This window comes from Hydra vulgaris, chromosome 09, assembly GCF_038396675.1.
Source record: "Hydra vulgaris chromosome 09, alternate assembly HydraT2T_AEP".
NCBI lineage: Eukaryota > Metazoa > Cnidaria > Hydrozoa > Anthoathecata > Hydridae > Hydra > Hydra vulgaris.
This window is the reverse complement of record NC_088928.1, coordinates 9052264-9076581: the sequence shown is the minus strand read 5'-3', so window position 1 is coordinate 9076581 and position 24318 is coordinate 9052264. Positions and strand designations below refer to the sequence as shown.

Below are 24318 nucleotides of genomic sequence, written 5' to 3'. Positions count from 1 at the left end.
TTGAACAAAATTGGACAAATGAGGCATTTCTTGAGATAATCGAGTCTTGAGGGTGCTTTTTTTGGATTTCTCAAGTTAAAATCTATTAGAGTACCAAATTTTAGGAAACTTCCCCAAGCCATTATGAAGATACTGTATGTCAAAGTTGCTTTGTAGTTGCTTCAGAAAATCACTAAAATGCTGAGTCAGCATTATTTCAAGTGACAATATCTCTGGAACCCATTGGTATTTTTAACTAAAATTTTCGCAGTTATTATTTTTTTGATATGGACTGCAAGTGGTGTAAAAATGAACAAATTCTGAGACGTAAGGGTGTCGAAAATTATTTTTTTTGGATGATTTAATATATTTTTACCCCAAAGCTTTTCGATAATTAAAAAAGCAGTTATGATATTACGTTTTATCAATTATAATTAGGTATTATCTTTTTTCCAGATATTTCCGGAACTCCAGATATTATTTTCCCTTTTTAGTTTTTCTGGATATCTAAAACATTTTCCATACATACAAGTTTAAGTATATATTTTTGAAATATATTTGTTTTTTAAGCTTTTTCACTCATTACTCATAGAAAAAATATGAAAAGTTTGAAAATAAAATTAAAAACAACTCAGCTAAAAACAAAATTAAAAGGAAAATAAAGGAAAACATTTTCCGGCTTTTTTGCGGGTATTTTACCTAAACAATTTTCCGGATTTTTAAAATATGACCTGGATAATCTATGTATGATAAAACAAAATGATTGTATTAAAGATTACTAGATTGTATTAAAGATTACTAAAGATTCTGCTGGAACAATGAACAATGACTTTGGATATTTCTTGTATTGAGTTTGTTATTTATATAATAAAAATTTTTTCTATTCAATAATAATAAAAACTGTCATAAAAAAGTGCTAAATTTTATTCTTATTGTAAAAAAAATTTTCAGAAAATCTGCCCCAGCCTGAATACCTTTGTAAATGTTGCAGTACTTCTACTGTCAGCAGTTTATAAGATATTCGATGTATGTACTTCAACTCCCGCATCTACCTATTTTAGTATGACATCATCAGTGTGCATCAAATGCTGCGTTTATGTTTGTATATATATATATATATATATATATATATATATATATATATATATATATATATATATATATATATATATATATATATATATATATATACACACTTAAATGAATGCAGCTTTAGATGCACATGATAATATACTGCATTAGATAGCTGTGGGGGCTTAATATAATACATATGTTGACTGACTATCTTGCTAAAATATGAAAGAGAGCGTCGCTACATCAACTGAGATTCTGGGTTGGGGCAGCATAAATTAAATTTCTATTTTTAAATGACATTCTTTCTATGATCAATTTAAAAAATCAATAAAAACAAATAAAGTAAATAAACTATGATTTTTTTTATTTTTATTTTGTTAAAAAACAACTTTGAAACTAAATAATCATTAATACATGAATTTGCTATATACTTATATAAAGTTTAATTGCTATATTCATTAAAATATTATTGTTTTTGAACAGCTTTTAACTATGCTCTTGTAAAGCAATGTTTTAATAATCAATTATTCATATCCCTTTCGTAAGAGAAAGCAAAAAATCCAAATAAATTTTTTTGCCAACCTGATGTTGGCTAAGTATGGCTTTTTTTTTTTGTTTAAGTTTTATGATCATGTAAAGTTTAAAATTCCCTTATTTTCCCTTTGTTGAAACTTTAAATGGTCATAACTAATAAATAAGAGTTTGTTTTTTTTAATAAAATTTAGATCTAGTTTCAGGCTGCCATACATCCCGGTACACTGGGACATGTCCCAGTTTTAAGCTCTGTGTCCCAGTGTCCCTTTTAAATAACCATTTGTCCCGGTCAATTTAAAATTATTAGACTCTTAAAAAATCTCCGACAATATTGAACATACCTGAAAATATTGATATGTGCATGCACATAGCACCACCCTTTACAATAAGAAACATTTTTTGCTATGTAAATAATTACTTGATAAAATTTTTCTGAAGAAAAAGAATTTTGTTTTGCAATGACTTAATCTAGTATTTTTTCTTCATCAATTCATTAATTTTTTATATAAAAAATGTGCTTAAAGTTCCGAGTAATACTCAACAATATGCCTATTATCTGTAGCATATTGATGTTGATTTCTTTTTATTATTAATGCAGATTGGTTTTGTAATTTAATTATTTGTTTCAGTTTGAGTACTTCAACAAACATGCCAAAAAGGAAGTGTCAACTTTCTGACAAATTTACAAAAAAAACCTATTAAAAAGGAAATTAATTTAGAAATAGTATAATAAATAAAAATTATTCTTAAGAAAGGAAAAAATGGATACAAAGCATTTTGTTCCATTTGCATTTTTTTATATTGGTGAGTCATGGTGGACAATCAATAGGGTAGCTCTTAAAACAACATTTTTGAAAAAAACCTGTTCCTACCCCTTTACTTTGTTCTATATAATACTAAAACACTAGGTTTAAAATTTTTTGAACAAAAAATTATTTTAGGGGTAGCTCAAGACCCTTAAAAATTTGACTGGTCCCTAAAATTTTGAAAATAAAAGTTCTTCTAAAGTATGTCAACCTGGTACTCAAAAGAAGCGAAATTATATAAAAACTTCAAAAACAGTAATCACTTTACAAAAAAAGCATGTTTAAAAAAACTATTTTTTTAAAACTTGAAAATAATGACTTTTTTTATTTTCAGCTTAAAAACTATAGTTTTTATGCATTTAAGAAAAAAGTTATTTTTTTGTAAATTGATTATTATTTTTAAAGTTTTTATATAATTTCGCTTCTTTTGAGTACCAGGTTGACATACTTTAGAAGAACTTTTATTTTCAAAATTTTAGGGACCAGTCAAATTTTTAAGGGTCTTGAGCTACCCCTAAAATAATTTTTTGTTCAAAAAAATTTTAAACCTAGTGTTTTAGTATTATATAGAACAAAGTAAAGGGGTAGGAACAGGTTTTTTTCAAAAATGTTGTTTTAAGAGCCACCCTAACAATCAACCATAAGAGATCATGTTAAATCAAGTAATTACAGTTGTCCACATCTTCATCTAGAAATTTATTATCCTTTTTGATAATACAAAATTCACCAGAAGATATAATAATATATTCTGCTGAATCAACAACTTGATATTGAAACTGTTAAATACTATCAGATATTCAGTTAATTATACTGCACAACTAAACTCAATTCTATCATATTTCCAGATTCCGAAATTGCAAACAAGCAATCTACAGCAAGAGCAAAAGCAACTGTTCTAATTAAAAATCTATTAGCACCCCATTCCGTAGAGATGATTAAAGAGGAATTACAAAAGGTTCTTTTTTATGGAATTTCTACAGATTCAAGTAATCACAAATACATGAAGATGTTTTAATACTTATCCATTATTTCATGGAATGTAGTGGCCTAAAATTTTAATTCCTTAAGTTACGAACCTTGACTATTGAAACTGCCAATACAAATATATTTGTGGAGATATATTGATCTATTATAATATTTTAGTAAAAAGCCTTGTGGCATTTCGAGTTGACAATACTAATACTATTTTTGTCAAGAGAGGAAGGCACGGAATAAATAATGTGTTTTACAAATTAGAAACACTGTCTGCAAATATAGAAAGAGTTGGTTATCCTGCACGCATTATTCATAATACATCTTCCACTACTGCCAATGTCTTGTTTATTAATATAGAATCCTTAGTTTTTAAAGTTTTTAAATATTTTTGTGGAAGTAGAAAATCCCCCAAAAGCAATAATAGATTTTTCAAAAATCCATTATCAGAAGTATACACTTATTTTGTACGCAGTCAAATGTTTGAAAAACAAATTAAAAACTTGAAAAATTGATTATAACTGTTATTGAAGTAAAAAACATTTTGGAGGGCTTGAAAAAATAGTTAAAAAAATAACTGAAAGATTAAGTAATAAGTTTTTAGGTATTCAAATGTATCAGGCATATTATAAACTAAAATATGTATAAAAAAAATTACTGACACACAAAAAAGAGTGTGATGTAGAGAATTTTTTCGACGTTGGAATTAATAATTTTGCAAAGTGGTCGGTTCCAATGGCTAAATGTGTTGTTTTTTCATGGTGCTTTTCAACGAAGTATCCGAATGGGATGAGGCCTAAAAAACCATTACATGTGAAAAGGGTATATTGTTTACAGATTCAATTTATGAGAAAGTTATGTATTTAAAATCTTTTATTAATAAAGAACTGTGTCAAGAATGGAAAATGGAAGATGTGTATGATAAATGGTTGCACTATTTCATAAGAACTACAGAGACAGAAAGAAAAGGTAATCTATTGAAAATATGCCAATACTTGTTTGCCATTCCACAGCAAAAAAATCAATCATTTCAATAAAATAAAAACAAAATAAAAATAAAATATAATATAAAATAAAGATAAAATAAAATTTACCTTTTTTTTATTATTTATTTATTTTTTATTATTAAATAGAAATTTAAGTAAATTTTTTTATTGCAATCAAAAGTTGTATAAATATTCTTGAGCTTGCAAGATAAAAAATAAACCTTTTTTTATATATATTTTTTTAATGTTTTTTTTTTACATTTCGTTAAATAACTTTGCATACAAAAAAAAAAAAAAAAATCGTCCACTATAAACTATTTTTTAAAACATCTTAGATGAGTTTTTATATAATATAATTAAGTTGAAACATCTGGTATAGTATGTAAACTTATCCTTATAAATTTCTTTATATTAAATTACAATATTTCTAGGGGTTATATATACCCTCGTTATTCAAGTAATATAAAAAACTGTTAAAAAACAAACAAATAATAAAACTTCAATGTAATGTGTTCTTGTGTCTTATATAAGAAAAATAAGAAAAATAAGGTTTCCAAAATGATGATGTGACGTAGTCACCGTCTTCTTCATTCAAACTGCCTTCATTTGGAGAACACTGGTGATGCTGTATTTCCAAGGACTCTGTCACTTTTCTCTTAAAATAGTCTACCTCTACTTTAACGATGTTGTTTTTATTCCAGCCAAAGGCACCATGGCGATTTCTGGAATGCCCCGCTATGTCCGAATTTTTCCATTTTCCCTCAAAATAATCAACACACAAATATCAAATATACAATTGTATAAGAAAGTGATTCACACACAATAAATTTTCTTGATCTCTCAATAACAAATAACAAATCTGGAACATATCTTTTTAATATATATCGCAAAGATGCAATAACTAATGTGCAAATAAAGCCGCATTCTTGTCATGATCCAAAAATAGTTTATGGTGTATTTAAAGGTTTTATTCAAAGAGCTTTTGCATTATGCAGTAAAGAGCTCATAAATCATGAATTAAAGTTTCTTACAGAAATATTTATAGAAAATGGTTATAATAAAAAAATACTTCAAAACATTGTCAAAAAAATAAAAAACAATAAGCAAAATAATCAACAAAACAACAACAATAATATCAAAAGACTAGAACTTAATTATATTTCTTTACCATGGGTACCAAAATTAAGTAATCAATTAAAAAAGATATTTAAAAGTGCAGGCTATACTCCAGTTTTTAAATCACCAAAAAACCTTCAACTATTTATAACTCAAAAAAACAAGCCTTGACTTTCCAACAACTCTTACCCAGGAGTCTATAAACTGGGGTGTTCGTGTGGAAAGTTCTGTGTAGGTGAAACAAAACTCAAGATTTCAACTCGCATTTGCCAACATCAAAAATATACTTTTGAGGGAAAATGCAAAAATTTGACTGTAGCGGGGTATTCCAGAAATTGCCATGGTGCCTTTGGCTGGAAAAAAAACAACACCGTTAAAGTAGAGGTAGACTATTTTAAGAGAAAAGTGACAGAGTCCTTGGAAATACAGCATCACCAGTGATCTCCAAATGAAGGCAGTTTAAATGAAGGCGACAATAATGTCACATCATCATTTTGGAGACCTTATTTTTCTTATTGAAGACGCAAGAACACATTACATTGAGGTTTTATTATTTGTTTGTTTTTTAACGGTTTTTTATATTGCTTGAATAACAAGGGTATGTATAACCCCTAGAAATATTGTAATTTAATATAAAGAAATTTATAAGGATAAGTTTACATACTATACCAGATGTTTCAACTAAATTATATAAACTATTTTGTTTTCTGTTAATAAATATTTCAATAAAATAATTAGCTTAATAAAGATTAAGTGTTGGTGGTTTTTATTCTTATTTGAGCTTTTTGTATTAGTAAATAGCGTTTATATCTAACATAATTGTCATTTAAACTTTTGTAACAAACTTTTCTACATAATTGTCATACAAAAGTTAATGTGGTTTTTTATAAAATTAATTACTTTTTTTATCTTACTGTTTATAGAATAATTGAAAAGTTAAAATATGACAAAAAGTCGCTTACACAAAGTTGTACAATTATACATACGGGGCGTACATAAAGTTAAAAATTCAAATTATCCTGTTGAACAAAATGCTCCAAAATGGATCATCATTAGGGGGAACGTTTGCAGTTGGAATACCAATGATCAATCACATTTTGTTTTTAATTTTTTCTGATGATAAAGCTATTATTATTGGTAAAATTTTATTTGAATGTGTTGTTTTTTTCCCGGGAGGAAGGGGAGGGGGCAGGTTGTGGTCTCATTCGGTAGTCCAACATTTATGGCAGCCCTAATCTAGTTTAATATACATTAAAAAATTTTTTTTTATTAAGGTATCTCACAAACCCAAATTTTATATATTAATGCACTTAGTTATTTATAGAATAATTTTAAAGTATAATACTTAGTTGGTTTGTTATACAATATTAGAAATTAATGTATAATAAGCTTTTTATGCTAGAATAATATATATAGTCTAATATATAAACATTTTATTAGACTAGGGGTGAGTGATTATTACTATATTAAATGTTAGCTAATGTAAATCTTAAATAATTAGCTAATAAAATCCTAAAACAAATATATTTAAATATATTATTTAGTTTTATTGTAAATGTTATAAATATATTTTTGTCTGCATAGAAAATCGGCTTCTATATTTAGCTAGTTTGGGTTGAATGCATTGGTTTTCTTTGTCAAAATAGAACAATTTAAAAATTTTTTTATTAGAAATCCTGCAATATTTTAGTGTTATGGTTGACTATTTAGGATATATATATATATATATTTTTTTTTATTAGCATATTTAGGCATGTTTTTTATTTTTAGGTTGTTACATTCTGATAGAGATGAAATAAATGATGTTCCAGCTGTATATTTTGTTTATCCATCAGAAGAAAACATTCGCCGCATATGCCAAGTAGTTTATTTATTAAATTATATGGAAATAATTATGGTTAAAAAAAACTTGGAGACATAATTTATGTTTGATTGTTTGATTTTTATTTAATAAATGACTGATTGAGTTTATTTCACTTACACAGTAGCTAAGTATTCATTGCTAATAATACATCATACCATACAAATTAATATCATCAACCCTTGGAATTAAGGTCGGCATTTGGCAATGCCAACCTAACTGCCGACCTAAAAGTGTTTGAGGTCGGCAAAAAATTGCCAAACTTGTTTCTGTTTTATGGTAAGACTTTTGTATCAAATATTTTTTGCCGACTGGCTGCTGACCTCTAAAAGATTGAGGTTGGCAAGTTATTGCTGACTTCATTTTTCCTAATTTTGAGGGTTGTATCATGCAATTGTTTATGCTACAGACCTCTTGTACACAGACATCCATGACATGATGTTAGAGTTTTAAAAGGGTTTTTTTTGCAATATTTTATGCAATTTTATACTATCTATGTGGTTTATGTAATATATTATATATATGATATATTCTTCCATAGAATTGGACGGATTTGAACTCCACTACAGCATATACTACACTACACCATTACTGCATATCTTTTGATAATTACAGTCAACAGTTGGGTGAACTTTATCATATCTGTTCAAAAATATAAGAATATTCTTAGATAAAATTTATGCTGTAAAATGATCAATTCATGATTTTACATTCTCTCATTTAAATTATTAATAAAAAAAGTTAAAGTGGTCTCATATAGTGAGTGAATAATCAATTCATGATTTTACATTATGAATTGATTTTACATTTTACATTGTTCAAAAAGAATTTTTTTTGATAGGTTTAAAAATTGTGACCATTTTAATTGTTTTCCAAACATGATAGTTTAAAAATGTTTTTCAGAAACCCTAATAGACTCTAAAAAACCTGAAAATGTTTAGATTAAGCTATTTTTGATCGCTCAGTAAAAAGAATAGCAAATCTCCTCATTTTAAGTAACATTTTTTTTGTTTATTAAGGTAAGTTTAAAAAACACTGGCGTTATTATGCTACAATTTACCTTTTTAATCTTAAAATATAAATGCATAATTTTCTTAAAAAAAAAAAATTCTCTTCTTAAATTAAAAATGCAACTATAAAAATTTTGCGTAAATTAATATTTTATTGCGTAAATTAAATATTGCATAAAGTTCTATATTTATATTTTATTTTTAAAAGGTTTTCAATTGAAAATACAAAACTAAAGGTTTAAATAATTTTTCAAAAACATGTATTTTTTTTTTTGCAGTTTATTTTAATGTTTTTTAATAAAATTTTTATACTGGTTGTTTGAACTTATCAAGTTTATTTAAAAATAAATGTCGCAACTTTAAAAAAAATTGCATGGGCTTTATTTCACCTGTGTAAACTGACTTATATTGGTAAGGTATGTCAATTTTAGACTTTTTATTAAAAAATGGTTTAATAAAATTTGGGATAAAAGTAAAAGTTGCGAAGTTTTATGGAGAATCTAAATCTGATTAAATTTTTTAAATCAGAAAAATATTTACTTTAGTGATTAGTCTTTTTGTGAAAGTATAAACGCTTGTTTTCTTTCAAACAGAATAATGACGTTAGCTGACAATGCTGTCTGTAAAAAAAACAGATTTTTAAACAAAACAAAATTACATTTAGTTCATAAAAAATTTATTCAACTTTGTATGTATAAAGTATCTTAAAAAAATTTTGTATTAAATGCGTAAAACTTTTTTCAAACATATTTTTTTATTTTAATGATGGTCAGTAAATTATTTTTTCATTGTTACAATAAGTAAACAACTGCAAACTGTATATTGTTAAGTATAAGTTTAAAAACTTTTAATCGATTTCATTCTTATAATATCATTACTAAACAATAATAAATTCACTTTAAATATTTTATAACTTGAAGGAATAATTGCAACCAAAACCAGAATAAGTATTAGCACACAAATTAGTCTTGCATTTGTTACAGGAAAACAGTTTCTAGTTTCAGAATTACCTACCAGCAGAGACGTTATAAGATATGGAATTTTATTAATAGAGGACTGTGAAGACATAAAAAAAAAGGAATTATCCTGTAAAAGAGATGGCCAAAGATATATTTCCAGCTTTATTACACCAGTGGTTAAGTGCAAATTCAGAATTTACATTACCTATATTAATTACTGACAAATCAATTTGTGATAAAATAATGACGGTGTGGAACAACGCTTCAGTAATAGCTTGTCCAAGGAAATAAGGAGCTAAACAAGTAATAAATTTTAAAGAAAAACTTGATAAACTTTTTGATATACTAGTATGCAAATGTCCAATTGTAAAATGTGATGATTTTATTTGTTATTATGATTGTGATAAAGAAGTTCATTATAAATGCAAATGTATCAAAGAGTACAAAATACCATCTATTGATGTTAAGTTTATATATTTTCAAAAAGTTAAAACTGGAGCTGTTAGCAAGCTTCAATTTTTATATATAAACTTTTTTTTTAACTTAGTCAATAATGATTTTTTATTTAAAATTATTTTCTATTTCTATGTAAATTCCCCTCACATAGATTTTTTTTTTTTTTTTTTTTTTTTTTTTAGATTATTCACCTCCCCAAGGCCCGAGGGGGCCACTACAGTCGAGGAGGATACTCATTTTTTTTTTTTTTTTGTGTTTTTTTGTGTTTTTTTTATTTTTTATTTTTTTTTATTTTTTTTATTTTCTAGTTGTCATTCGTGGTGCAACCCTCTCTCAACTCTTTAACTCCGAAACACGAACCTTGCCGAGCAAGGCCGCTGCGCGGAGAAACTAAGTTGAGCGCGGTACTTCCAGGGACATGGGGATATCTGGTATGGTGATATGGGGTATCTGCACGTACTACAGCTGCAATTGCTACAGCAACACTTATTGATGCAGGATTAATAACATCTGATGATAAAAAGTTAGTTATTGACCATAGTAAAGTTTTGAGAGCGCTTTGATCTTAACAAGGATTTTGAAAGAATAGCAAAAAGTGGAGAAGTGATTGAACTTGATGAATCAAATGCAAAATTTCCAGCAACTGTGAAAGGAGAACATTACTCTGTTTGTATGGAACCTAGAGGAAAATATTTATTTCACTTTTCTCTTGAGAAAACAACAAAAAGTATTAAACATGCAGAGATAATAGCAAATAAAATTGTTGAATGGTTGACCGAGAGAGGTATTGACAAGTCTTCACTGGCTGTTGGTGGAGAAAAGTAAACAGTAGTTGGGAGGGTGGAGTCATCAAACATAGAAATAAAATTAGAAAAAAAACTTTTTTGGCTTATATGTCAACTCCATAAAAATGAGTTGCCACTGAGGCATCTTATAACCAATCTAGATGATCAAAAAAAATTAACAATAAATGGTCTGGTGTTATTGGGTCCATGCTTGATCTGGCTACAGATCTAGATATAAATCCAATATTTGAAGCTATTAAAATTGGTAATCCACTTATTTCTCTTGATGATAAAATAATAAATGTTTAGTCTGCAGATCAATTTTATGGTTATAAAGTTGTTTGTGCCATTAGAAGTGGTATTTTACCACCAAAATTTCATTTATTACATTATTGGGCCTGTTTCACATTCAAGATGGTTAACTACTGCTGACAGAATATATGGAACATGGATCTCTAAACATGGAATTCAAGTTAAAGATTTAGAAAGTTTAAGGTCTAGTAGATTGTGGGTGTTTATTTTCCTTGTTGGTTTAAGATCAAAGTTAAAGATTCTTGGATTGAAGGTCCTAAACATGTACTTTACCAGCTACAGCAACTCAAATTTCAAAAAGAAGATGTCATTAAAATAGTATCACCTTCTATTCAACGATCAGCTTGGTTTTGTTTCAGTGAGTATATACTATAAACATTGTTGCGTTCTAATACTGAAGAGGATAGAAGTATAGCTATTAATAAAATAAAAGATATTAAAAGTATTGGAAATGAAGATCTACAAAAAGGTGATTCTTCTCCTCAACCAAGAAAAACTCCTGTTCTGAACTTTAATGCTAAAAAATTGGTAGACCTGATATCATGGGAGTCATCGGTTTATGAACCAGTCTTAACTACCTCTCTAACAACTTCTGAAATTGATGTATTTTTATCAAATCCTGTGCAGGTGCTGATTTAGCCATGTCATGGACAATTTGTTGAGTGTTGTGTAAAGCAAGTTACTGAAGCTTCAATTAGAGTGTACACTCATGAAAAGAGAGAAAGATTTGTCCGAACTCAAGAGGCGAGTAGAAAGTTAATGCCTAAAAGTAATAGTAAACAAAACCTTGAAAGTTTGACACAAATGTTTTTTTATTAAGTTTATAATATTTATTGAAACAATTCGGTTTTTTTTTAAATATCTCGCTGTATTTCTTACATCAATACCAATAAAATTATTATGCAATGTTAAGCCAAACTATATTTAAAATACATTGAAAAATATTTTAATATTTATAAATTAATCTCAATCTAATTTCACTTTAAATTAATACGCATATTAAAATTTAAATTCAAAGTCTATTTTTGAAATAAAAATATTTCTTTCGCATTTTATATAAGTTCTTAAAGAAAATATATTCATATCTAAAATTAGTTTTAATCAACATTTATATCCCAACTGATATTTATTAAATAAAGTAAAAAAAATCTTATTAATGTTTAAGTAAAAACTGGGTTTTTTTGAGAAACCATGTCAAAATTTTATTGAAATATAAAAAGTCAAATCAGTTGAGCAAAAAAATTTTTATTTCAAATTTTAAAACCATATTTGGATTCTCCATCAAAATCTGTAATTTTTAGTAACTCCTCACCCTATTACAATGGTGTGGAGGCATTCTCCCGAGACCTGGATATCTATTGTCAAATTATTAATTATAATAAAATGAAGAGCTTTACTCCATTTTTTTATTAAGAGACAAAGATTAACAGAGTGAATTAATAAAAGCTCAATCCACATTACGTGAACTTCAAGCAGCTTGCTTTGAAGTTATCTGTCACAGCTGGTAGAATTTTTTTATAAAAAAAAGTTTCCTAGCAGCCCTTCACAGATTATTGTTTATAGGCACAATATTGCTCTGATTTAATTGTTTCAAAAACACCTTTTTGAAAAAAATTACTGTTAGTTACTCAAGATAAACATTAATATTACCAATAGTAACACTCACTTAGATTTAGCCCGAACGCTTCACACATTTTTTTTTTAGTATTGAAAATAATAATTAATCAATGAAACAAAAGATTACATTAAAATAAAAATAAATGTGTCAAGTCTAGAGGGAAAAAAAACAAAACAAGTAAAAACAGATATTTAAAAAGAAAAAACATGAAAAAACATTAAAAAATATTTTTTGGAAAGAAATGATTCAGTTTACCCCACTGTGCAGTCTATTAATTGATAAAAATAGTTTTTCATTTATAATTTTTTTTTGAGTTTAGGATTTGCAAAATGGAATCTATGAAAAATATTATTTGAACTTTATTTCACCAATTTCAAGACATCGTCTCGAAGATATTGCAACAGCAACATTGCAGGCAAATTGTGTTGAATTGGTTGCAAAGGTGTTATTCATTTTATTTGTTTTTAAAACTTCATTATATTTGTATTGTAATAATAAAATTAATTTTAAAATCTACCCATTGATCTTTTTTATGTTGAACCAGTGTTATACTATGTGTGTGCTGGAGCCCTGTCTTGATAGAAGATGTTTTATTTGGTTCTTCCATATAATTGTCTTATAAATGAATTCAAATATGATTCATATTTAAGCTCATAGCTAGGTCTTTAAGGGGAAAACATCCACATATGCCTACTGCCCATTGCAAGCATTTTTTGCACTGTTTGTCTTTTTGTATCGATTCATTATTGACAGGATAGGTTTTCTTATTGAAATGTAAGATATAATTAATTACTAGAGCTAATCTTTATTTGCTAAGCCTAGAATTTTTTTTGCTTGTTCTAAATATGTTATTTTTATCATACATCACTAAGCTTTGATAGTTTTCAGATAAGGCATGTCAACAGTGTCACCTGTCAGCTCCTAGGCTTTCATTATTTTTTTCTATGAAAAAGAAAAAGAAAACACCCATAAATTTACTTTATATTTGACAAGTTCAATTATTTGCCATTTGATGCTTTCTAACACTGGTTTTCAACCCATTTGTATTTGAATCAAAATTAAAAATATTGAAAGTTAATAATTAAAAATTTTTAGAAAATAAAGTACTATTTTATAAACTTTTTAGTTAAAGGGATCTCAAAGTGTTGAGACAAGTTAAGTTTATATCTTAAACTGTAGCAAATAAGTTAATTAAACCAAAAGAAATTATTTATTGAGATATTAACAAAAATCTTTTTTGTACATTCACAATTCTGTTTCTTAGCCTAATTTTAGTTAACGGTTCTGCTGAGTTTTTTTTCTATAAAATTGCCTCGTTTTTTAATAAATGATGTGTTCACCGTAGAGGTTTTTTTAAACAATATACGTTCAACCTTGGGTTTGCTTGTTTCTTAATTTGCAATTATTATAAAACTTTTTCGCTGCAACTAAAATGTTTTAGTTTATGAAGCCTTTCAGTTCTCAGATGTCATATTTGACAATAAAGGAAAAATGTAATTAAACTTTGATCTGGCTTTTCTTAAAATAATCACTTTTGTTAAAAAAAAACAGTAATTTGTTTTTACCAACTAATTTATTTTAATATTTTAATATTTCCAAAAATATTGTTTTTGAATTTTAGATTTTAATAGAGTCTTTTTAACAACCTGCAACCATACTCACTTTTCTCCTAACTTCTTCTCACATTTTTTTAGTATGAAAAACTTTTTATACTTGAAAAATAATTCTAATATTAGTAGCATGTTAGCAAGTTATCATTGAAATATATTTTAACTTCAACTGAATTGCTTATTTTAGTTTAAGTTAAATTATATTTTAGATCAGATTTCTTTTTGAAAAAAATCATTAAGCTGGAATTCCTTTTGCAAAAACAATATGGCATTAAAAATAAAAAGGTTTTTTTTTTCTCAATATCTCAATAATAATTTGTTTTGGTAAGTTTAATTAACTCTAAACTTATTTTCTATATAGTTTTTGCAAGATATAAATGCATACTTTTCTCTTTAAATATGGTGAATACTTAGCAATTATATCAGTTAGAGCAATAACTGAGTAAAATATTTAGTTGTCAATAAAATATTTAGGTGTCAACTAAGGTAAAATTATAAAATTTTTTTGCCATTTGTAAAATGGTATTAGTTTTTTTTTAGTCTTTTAACTAGTTTTAAAGATGCTTAGTAGTGTGTCTAGATAATTTTTTCTGGCCATTTTACCAATGCAAACATAAATAACAAAAAATAAAAAAAATTTAAAATCTGTTTCTGTTTTTATTTATGTTTATTTTAATTGGAGAAAAACCAATGTTAAAAACTAATTTTGAAGTTACCTATTAATAAAAGGTAGTAATCTTGGTAAATATGAATTAAAGTTTTGAAATTACCTATTAATAAAAAGGTTGTAATATAGGTAAATATAAAATAAAATTTTGAAGTTACCTATTAATAAGAGGTAGTAATCTAGGTATATATCAAATAAAATTTTGAAATTACCTATTAAAAAGAGGTAGTAATCAAGGTAAATAAAAGTTAGTGAATATTAGGAATGTACCGGAATTCCAGCCAGAGTTTAGGTCATTCAGATTTACATAATTACAGGGCGGAGTGGCGGAATTTATTTTTTTACCTTTTTTTAAAGACATGACACAGAATGTGTAAATTAAATCCAAAAACTATTGTCCTACAATATGTCCTACAAAATGTCCTAGGCAATGAAGAACTATAGGTAAACCCAAGTAAAAAATATAAATTTCTTTACAAACACAATGTACTTTTATTTTCAGTAATCAATTATGTAAGAATTTCTAGGATTTTAGGAATTTTGTGGTGCAAAAAGAGTTGCTATCCAGTTTTGGACAACAATCTAGCTCTTTTTTCAAAAAATGTTACCTGCCTATGAGAATAGTCTCATTTTAAATGTTACTTAAATTTTAAAAATTCAAAAAGTATAGGATGCTATTGTGGTAAATACTTCAATTTTAACCTAAATGGAAAAATAGAAAATAAAAAGTTACTTTTAAATATAAATATAAGTAAGATGAAGGAAGCGAATTCCAAAGAACTGATGTTTGCGGAAAAAAACTGTACAAATAAGAGTTTTTAGAGCACTTAGGAACAATCACAGAAAAAGGATTAGACTTTATCGGTTGACATGTAACATGAGAATGAATTTTAGTAGATGGCACAAGAGATTATAGTATTTGTAGAAAAGAGAAAGAGAAGTAACATTACGGCGATGTGATAATGGCTGGAGGTTGGTTGCAAAAGCAGGTTCAACTATGTTTACAATGCATTTTTGCACCTTGTCTAAAAGAGAAAGGGCATCATTAGAAGATCCAACCCCAGATATGGCAACAGTATTCCATACAAGGCCGGATTTGAGATTTATAGAGATAGAGAATAGAATCCAAAGTAAGAAAGTGTTGAGCTCGATAAAGAGATGCAACCTTAGCAGGTGCTAAATTTGCAACTGATTTGTAATATGGTTTCTAAGAAAGATCGGAAGTAAGAGTTAATCCTAGAAGATGAAGGGTAGATGACTCATCAAGTACATTACCGTTCATAAATATAGGAAGATCTAAATTATTGTGATAACAATTGGCTGAAAAAAATTGAGTTTTATCTGAATTAAAGTTCACCAGCCACTGTGAGCCCCATGCTGTAGCAGAAGTGAGATCCTTATCAAGCTCAAATGCCCCCTCCAAGCAATCAGAGAGTGTCGGTTTCTTATCACAACAAGAATAAATGGTAGTATCATCAGCAAACAATGCCACCTTAGATGCGAGAAGATCATTAATGTAAATTAAATCTTCCAGATCATTAATTTACATAAATGATCTGGAAGATCATTAATGTAAATAAAAAGAGTATAGGGCCAAGGATAGAACCTTGAGGGACCCCTGAAGTTACAGAATAAGAAGAAGAGTGCTGTCTTTTGAAATAAATGACCCGAGTCTCATCTTTAACTAATTTTATTTTTAAAATTATTTAATTGCCAAATGGATATCATAAACATAGTTTGCAATACATTAGTGAAATGTTATGATTGGAATTATATTACTAACACAGTCAAAAATTTGACCACATATCATAAATATACGAAAGCCTAATAATTGAAAAACTGCTAAAATTAGATGGTTCAAATAATGTTTAAATAATTTAATTTCTTTCAGGAAAAAAACTAATAAAATATACAAATCTATATGTATTTAAAAAAACACATAAATCAAAAAAGAACAATCAATAAGCACAATTAAAAACTAACCAATTAATAAATTTTTTCTTTATTTTTGTAATGATGTTGAGTTGTTGAGAGGTTAAGTTGTGTGCCACTTTTTGATGCAATAAAACTCCTTGCCATTTCCATATCTCTTTAGCATGCATGTTTTGCAAAACCAAACCTAGCATTTAGAATTTTTACATTAGTACTATGTACTATTTTGACTTGTTAAAGCTTTTTAAAATGTTTTATGGCAATAATTACAATTGACTTGGTTTGCTCGCATTTTAATGGCATTTTTTACAATTGACTTGGTTTGCTGCTGCTGTTTTTGTTGAAGTAACTGTTAATGCTTGGATTGTTTTTTAGTTTGCTTGCTTTTTTGGTATTAGAATCTTTAAACCTCTCAAATTTTGACTTTCCTCTTTATACCTTTACATATTTTTATAATATGTGGTCAAGGTTTTAATTTTTTTTGTGTATCAACCTATATAGTTTGTTTCAAAGTTGCTGTAAGCTATTGCGCAAATTGCAAACATTTTTTTGAATAGCTGGACTGCAATGTTAAATGTAATACAAACAGTAAATAAAAAGGTAGGTTGCAGGCTTGCAGCCTACCTTTGCATTTACTGGTGTTTTGAAATACCCTTGTATTTACTGGTGTTTTGATATCCAGTGACTATTTGCATATTTCATTCAAACCCATAGTCCAAAATTTCTATTTTTAACTCTAGGTAGGCTTTAACTGATAGCAAATTTTTCTTCCAAGAGTTCTATGCCAGTTTTTTTAAAAACTAGAAACGATAAAGTATTTAGATTTAAAGACCACGATTTACTATTTAAGATAAGTTACCTATATACACATTTTTGAATCAATCAATTAATAAAAGTGTAAAGCTTTTACAGAATCCATTAAAAGTTTTTTTTTAAAAGATAATGAAACCAGTGATTTTTCTTCTTCTAGGAATCGGTGTAGTACTTGCTTATTATGTATAAAAATTTAAAATTATGAAAAAAAGAAAAATTATGCTTACACGTAACTTGGTGTTGGAATATTAAAATATCTGATAAATATTTTATTAAATTTTATTTGTGTTATTTTTTCAAAGGTTGTTGATCAATACATGAATTTCATTTCTCTAGAAGAGGATTTCTTTACTGTAAAATATCATGATAGACAAAGCATTTCTTATTATGGTTAGTCAAATTTTTTTATTAATGCTTTTTTATTATGGTTAGTCAAATTTTTTTAAATGATTTTTCAACTGTTAAAGTTTACAGTTAAAGAAACAGTTTTTTCTTTGAATAGCAATGAACAATCCTGAAGCTAAAGATGCTGAAATAGAATTGATTTGTGAGACCCTTGTTGATAGTTTGTTTTCTTTTCTGGTGACTACAGGTGTTTAAGTTTTTTTTATTAAACTTATTTTTTTTTTCAATGCTTTTCATATACATTTGCTTGTAGTTCAAGGTAGTATGTTTTTTTATGTAAAAAAAATAATTATTATAAGAAAAAAAGAATAATTCCTTTTTCTAATTTTTAAATTTGTAAAAATATTATGCTATTAAAAAATATGTTTACTATTACAAAATATAAGTATACATTAGAATTCATTAAATTGTAATTCATAATATGTTACAACATATGTTCTATCAACTTATTTTCCCATGCAGCTGTCTTTTTTGGTGTAATAAGTTTGGAAGGCTATGACAACATTTAAAAAAAAAATGATTAGCCTATGAAAATATATTCACTTCCTTAGGAGAACATGTATGTAAATATCTAAACACTCACTTCCTTAAGGAAACATGTATGTAAATATGAGTGAATATTCACTTCCTTAGGGAAACATGTATATAAGTATGAGTGAATATTCACTTCCTTCGGAAAACATGTATGTAAATCTGAGTGAATATTCACTTCCTTAGGGAAACATGTATGTAAATATGAGTGAATATCGAAAAGAAGATTTTATAGAAAGTATTTTAAATAAAATATGAGATGATTTTTTTGAATTTCTCAGTAAATAAAGTTGAAAAATTTTTTTTTAGGTATTGTTCCTATCATAAGATGTGCCAAAGGAAATGCTGCAGAAATTGTTGCTGAAGTATGTTAGTGATTTTGTAGTTAAAAGAATATATTTTAGGTTAAATAGATTATTTCTTCTTTAACTAAACAGTGTAATTATTTTTTACATAGTTTGTTTTAAAATTACCAGGAATCTATATTATATAAAATAATTTGTGTGTACTACCTGAAAATTCAAAATATCAGTTGTACTGGTTTTTTAAAGTTTATGTTTGAATATTCATTGTCTTTTTCTATATTTTCTTAAAACTAGCTTTTTTGACGTTGTCTCACTAATTTTCTAGTAGTGATCAATATGAATAGTAAAAATAAAATTGTACATTGTTTATGATCTTTTATAATTTTATATATCTTGCCCTAACCAAACATTTCAGTTAACGTATGTACATTGTTTATAATCTATCTGTTAGTTTAAATCTAGTTTTATATAAAATCAGTTATTTTAGCTTTCAATGTTGTTTCAATAACAATATGTTATTGTTTAAAAATATACACATTGTTTCAATAATGTGTATATTTTTCAAGTAAAACTAAAAAAGATATTTGTTATATAATTTTCTGTTTTATATTTCCAATTTTCTTATTTCTTTTAGGCTTTAGATAAAAAAATCAGAGATTCAAGAAATACATTATTTACAAATGATATTTCATCAGGTAATTTTAGGTAAGATTACGAAGTCTGTTAAATAAAATCAAAATCAAATACCATTTTAGTTGATAGAAAGAGAAAATTTTACACAAATGCCATATAAAATAACTCTGTGTAAAATGAGGATAATTATTCAACCCTTTAGATTTTCTTAAAATTTTTACTAGTGATACCTATCAAGTTTTTGATTATTAGATGAATTATGTAAAAATAAAAAAATTTAACTTCAAACTATACATAAGTTACAATGTTTTAAAGTTTAGTCTAAAATGCACTTTATTAAACATTCTACTCAAGTCTACCAATATGGATTTTTTAGTTTTTTATGAATAATCTAAGTTCTAATTGAAAAGTATTGCTAACATTTGTACCTGTTCATTTTTGAACGTGCTGAATTGAAAGGTAAGAGAAGTACCACAATTAAATCTTTTTGAAGATCGTTTTTGATTTAAATAAGGTTAAAAAAATTATTGTACAACTACCATGGGTTTCATCTATCACCCTCATTGTGAAATAAAAACTGAAAGACAATCTTAATATAAATAATAGTTTGTCTTTTAAAATTAAAAAATATACGACCTTGCATAACTTTGCTCTTTTTTTAATCTAATTATTTCCCAACAAAGCTGCAAGCAAGCATCCACTATTAAGTTTGGAGTTACTAGAAAACAAACGATAGAGTTAAAAAGCATAGAAAAGGTTATTGAAAAACTTGATAAAATGAACATGGGAGAGAGTTCTAAAGCATTAAAGTTTTTAAAATCAAGCAAGAATGAGTTTTGGCTAATGGAACAAGAGATTATAGCTTATTTGAGCAGCAACGATTAAAGTAGGCTTAGGATCTGCATCAACTTTAAGTTGATGGTGTGAAAGGAAATCAAAGCCACAGGTAATATCCGGATGGCTGGTAATATCATCTTTTTCATCAGTTGAATTGAAAAGTTCTCTGTTTTTTAAGTTTTTTCGCACAAGCAAGTTTTTGAATTTCTACTTTTTCAGGGGTTCAGTTAGGATGCGAGAGTGCCCCCGTTTTCTTCCTTGAGAAGATTTGACACACATGCTGCTTTGGGATAGGGCATGGTATCTTGTGGAGAAAAATGTTTCACAAATATTATATCTGATGTTTATGACAGTAAATGACAGTGCTGATCTTAAATTCGTTGCCAGTAAATATGCTTGGATTTATTGGCCATATTCAAGATACTTTGAACCCACTAATGATGTTCATAGTAGTCATGGTTTGAGGGAATGCATCTCCGAGCAGTTCAGCAATGTTTTAAATTGTAACAGTTCATCTAGGGAATTTGATCATGAAATTGGAAGCTGCTTGGGAGTAGTAAGTCTTCAGTGGACTAAAAACAGTGCGGTCCAAGAGCTGCAATACATGAGAAGTTTGCAATGGAATTGTAAGAAAACTGATGCCATTGTCAATGGCATCATTTTTCTTACAATTCCATAGCAAACTTTTCATGTGTTGCATAGTTTACAGCCTCCACTGAGCTCTCGTGGTTTTCCAGAATAATTAAATGCTTCCTTTTTAAGCTAAAACTATAACAGGTCATTTATCCACTGGGATATATTGTTGGATTATTGCCACGAGGTGCATGGGTTAGAAAGCGATTCTGCCAGTCTTTTCTAGGAAATATCATAAAGAATGCATGTGACCAGCGGCAGAATTTATGCAAGCACACACCGTAATCAATTCGCCTCCTTCTGTAGATGTAGTTTTGCATACCTGCTTCAACCCTCTCATAGCAATAATTTTAGCAGGCTTGTGTACTGCAGTAAGGCCAGTTACATCAATATTCCATATTGGAAAGAAACTTGTAAAGCTTATAAAGATTTCTTAATTTAATAAAAAATTCAACTGAGTGACAATTAAAAGCTATGCTTCATGCTAACCTTGTGTCTTCTGGTGTTCTCAATGCCAGTTTAGGGTTTCTATCAAGAAAACCTCTGTACCAGTCACGGCCAGTTTGCTTGGTTTTATCCCATGTGGGGAGATATGCTGTCTTGTTTGTTGCAGAATAAGAGTATGCCAATTTGTGCAGTTGCACCACATTTAGACCGTAATACATCTTAGACATGTCTTCTAAAAAAATACCAAGTTCTTTTTCCTGATCAGTTGAAGAAAAATTGCTTTGAAAACTTAAAAACTTAAGTATCCACTGGGACACAAAGTCACTTTGTGTTTCTCAAAAAAAAATCTTTACAAAATAAAAAATAAGACCTTACTTTAAATAACTAAAGTTTTTAAGAATTAACTAAACTTTTTTAAAAAGACTGTTTTAAAAACTTTTTAACTTAATCAAATTTTTCTAAATTCTTTTTTTAAATGGTGAAGCTTGGTTTTTATCTTTTAAATTTTAACTTTTTTTAAATAGTTTAAATTAATATATTATTATTTATTTTATTTTTTATTCATTGTCTTTCAATTTTCAAAAAATATTTCATTCATTTTTATAGTAATTTTAATGTTATAGTTATGATAATAGAAACCTGTACCAGAATAGAAACCTGTACTTTTTTTAATATGAAATTAAGTTTAAGCTTTTGTGCAAATCGTTGTTTAAAGTCTTTAGTTTAGCTAATTTTTCAGCTCTTTAAAATGTTTAAATTTTCAAACTTTTTAATAGCCTTGGTCAAGTTTTCAAAATATTATACGCGTTGTCATATAACATATTGTGATCCCATGCCTTCCAAACCAGACTTAAACATGGGGTGCTTGCTTCTGAGATCAAGTATCCCTCTTTTAAAGGATCAACTATCCCTTCTTTTAAAAAATTAAAGGTTTAGGCTAAAAGAGTTAGAACTTGAATATCAATTTCATCGAGTTAAGTGGGTAAAAGTACATGTTTCACCTATATACACAGTATGATCATAAACTGAACGAGTTCAAGTTGTTATTACTTACCTTTAACAATTTTTTTTCAAAGTTTAAATGTCACAAAATAAAAAAAGCTTTATTAAAATTCAAGGCATTTTCTAAAGTAAAGACCATTTGTCAAAAAATGGTAAACAATAAGGCTGCTACCCAAACGTGCCAAGAGAAGAGTGATAAAATATCACTAGGCGCCAAATTTGCATGGGGATTAAGTATCCCACTGGGATCAACCATCACACCTTTTTCCTTTATATAAAATCAATATTAAAAATTATAAAATGCTATATTTAGAAATCATAAATTTTTATTGACATTTTTAGTAACAGCAATTTATTTAATTACAGTTTAATTTGAAAAAAAAACTTTCATATAAAAAAATAATTTTATAAAACTTAAAATTCCTTTATTAACAAAAAAATACGCATGTTTTGATATTCCAAAATATCAAAGAGCAAAGTTAGCTCAGAGTTGGCCCCTGAGCCAGCTTTACCTGGAAATATTTTAGCACCAGCTCAGCTCTTTGTAAAAAGACAGCTCCATTCAGCTCTTGCTTTAACTCTAGAGCTATTTGATTACTTAACTAGATTATTTTTTTTTTGCTTGTTGTAACTAATAATATCTTGTGTGTTTTCTCTGTAACAATTTTTTTATTAACTTGGATTTCTGGTGCATTATTTTTGATTATATGGCAACAAATACGTGAAATATAAAAATAACCAATAATAAAGAGTGTGACTGATTTGCATTTTTCTATAAAGTATTGCTGATTATTTGAAATTTATTTAAGTAACAAATATAAAAAACAAATTCTAATTAAACTGTATATTATTTTTATGATGATTATTGTAGCTCTCTTATAACAAATATACTTCTTTTTATATATAAACTATATTTTTATATATATTTTTACTATATTTTAAACAAATATACATACTTTTAACAAATTGGTTCGTTATAATGTTTTAGTTTTCAAAGACCTGTACTAATAATTCTTGATCGAAACATTGATTTATGCACACCTCTTCATCACACATGGACTTATCAAGCTTTGTGTCATGATGTCTTTGTAAGATTATAAACAAACTATTATTTTCATAAGATTTTATTGTTTATTATTAACGCAAATGTTTTCATTTATTTTTAATATAATTGTGTGCATTTATATTGTATTCATTCAGTTTATTTTGTATCTATTGTAATTTATTTTGTATCTATTGTAATTTATTTTGTATCCATTGTAATTTAATTTGTATCCATTGTAATCTATTTTGTATCCATTGTAATTTATTTTGTATCCATTGTAATTTATTTTGTATCCATTGAAATTTATTTTGTATCCATTGTAATTTTTTGCATAACAAGCTATCTTGATATAGTAGAAATATACGATTAAGAAATGTTTTAAGAAGTATATAAAAGTTTTTATAAATATATGTATATATTTGTATCCAATATAATTATAGTTATATGAAAATTATAAAAATCTTAACAAAAAATAACGGTTAGTTGATGATGATATTGACTTTAAAATTTTACCATAATGCCCAACAAATGGTTCTTAGATGTCTATCGCATTTGTTTTGTTACACAAAATTTTTTGTTTTTGCTTTAGTAATATAATATGATATGTATAATTGTTATACAAAAGGATGGGTCAACATATCAATAAACGTTGTTTAAAAAATGTTGGAGTTATTTTTTCTTATTTAGCCCTTTTGCTACGGGGGAAAGGGAGTTAGAACTGGTAAACATATGTAGCATTTGTAGCACAAACCACATTTTCTAATTTTTTGAATCTTTTTAACAAAAATATTGTTTCTTGGGTTTTTCCATTATATATTTATTAAAATTCAAATATCACCTTTTAATCATAAATGCATTTTGTTAAATGGTGAATTCACTATTTATAGGGAACAACTATTTAAGTACTTTTTGATACAGTAAAGAACAATTTTTAGTACAAATTTTGATTTGTACCAACTGTAGCAAAATGTTTAAATGTTGATGTTTGAT

At 26.9% G+C, this 24318-nt stretch overlaps 1 protein-coding gene across 1 annotated transcript in view; it reads left to right on the top strand.

Moving 5' to 3' along the window:
• Positions 1–24318, top strand: part of LOC100202692 (sec1 family domain-containing protein 1) — a 78451-nt gene that overhangs the window by 22949 nt on the left and 31184 nt on the right. Inside the window, exons 4-10 of the mRNA XM_065804659.1 lie at positions 7238–7328; positions 12788–12910; positions 17793–17880; positions 17993–18082; positions 18736–18791; positions 19366–19436; positions 23272–23371. Of these exons, the coding sequence (XP_065660731.1) occupies positions 7238–7328; positions 12788–12910; positions 17793–17880; positions 17993–18082; positions 18736–18791; positions 19366–19436; positions 23272–23371 (619 nt within the window). The remainder of the gene's footprint in view (positions 1–7237; positions 7329–12787; positions 12911–17792; positions 17881–17992; positions 18083–18735; positions 18792–19365; positions 19437–23271; positions 23372–24318) is intronic.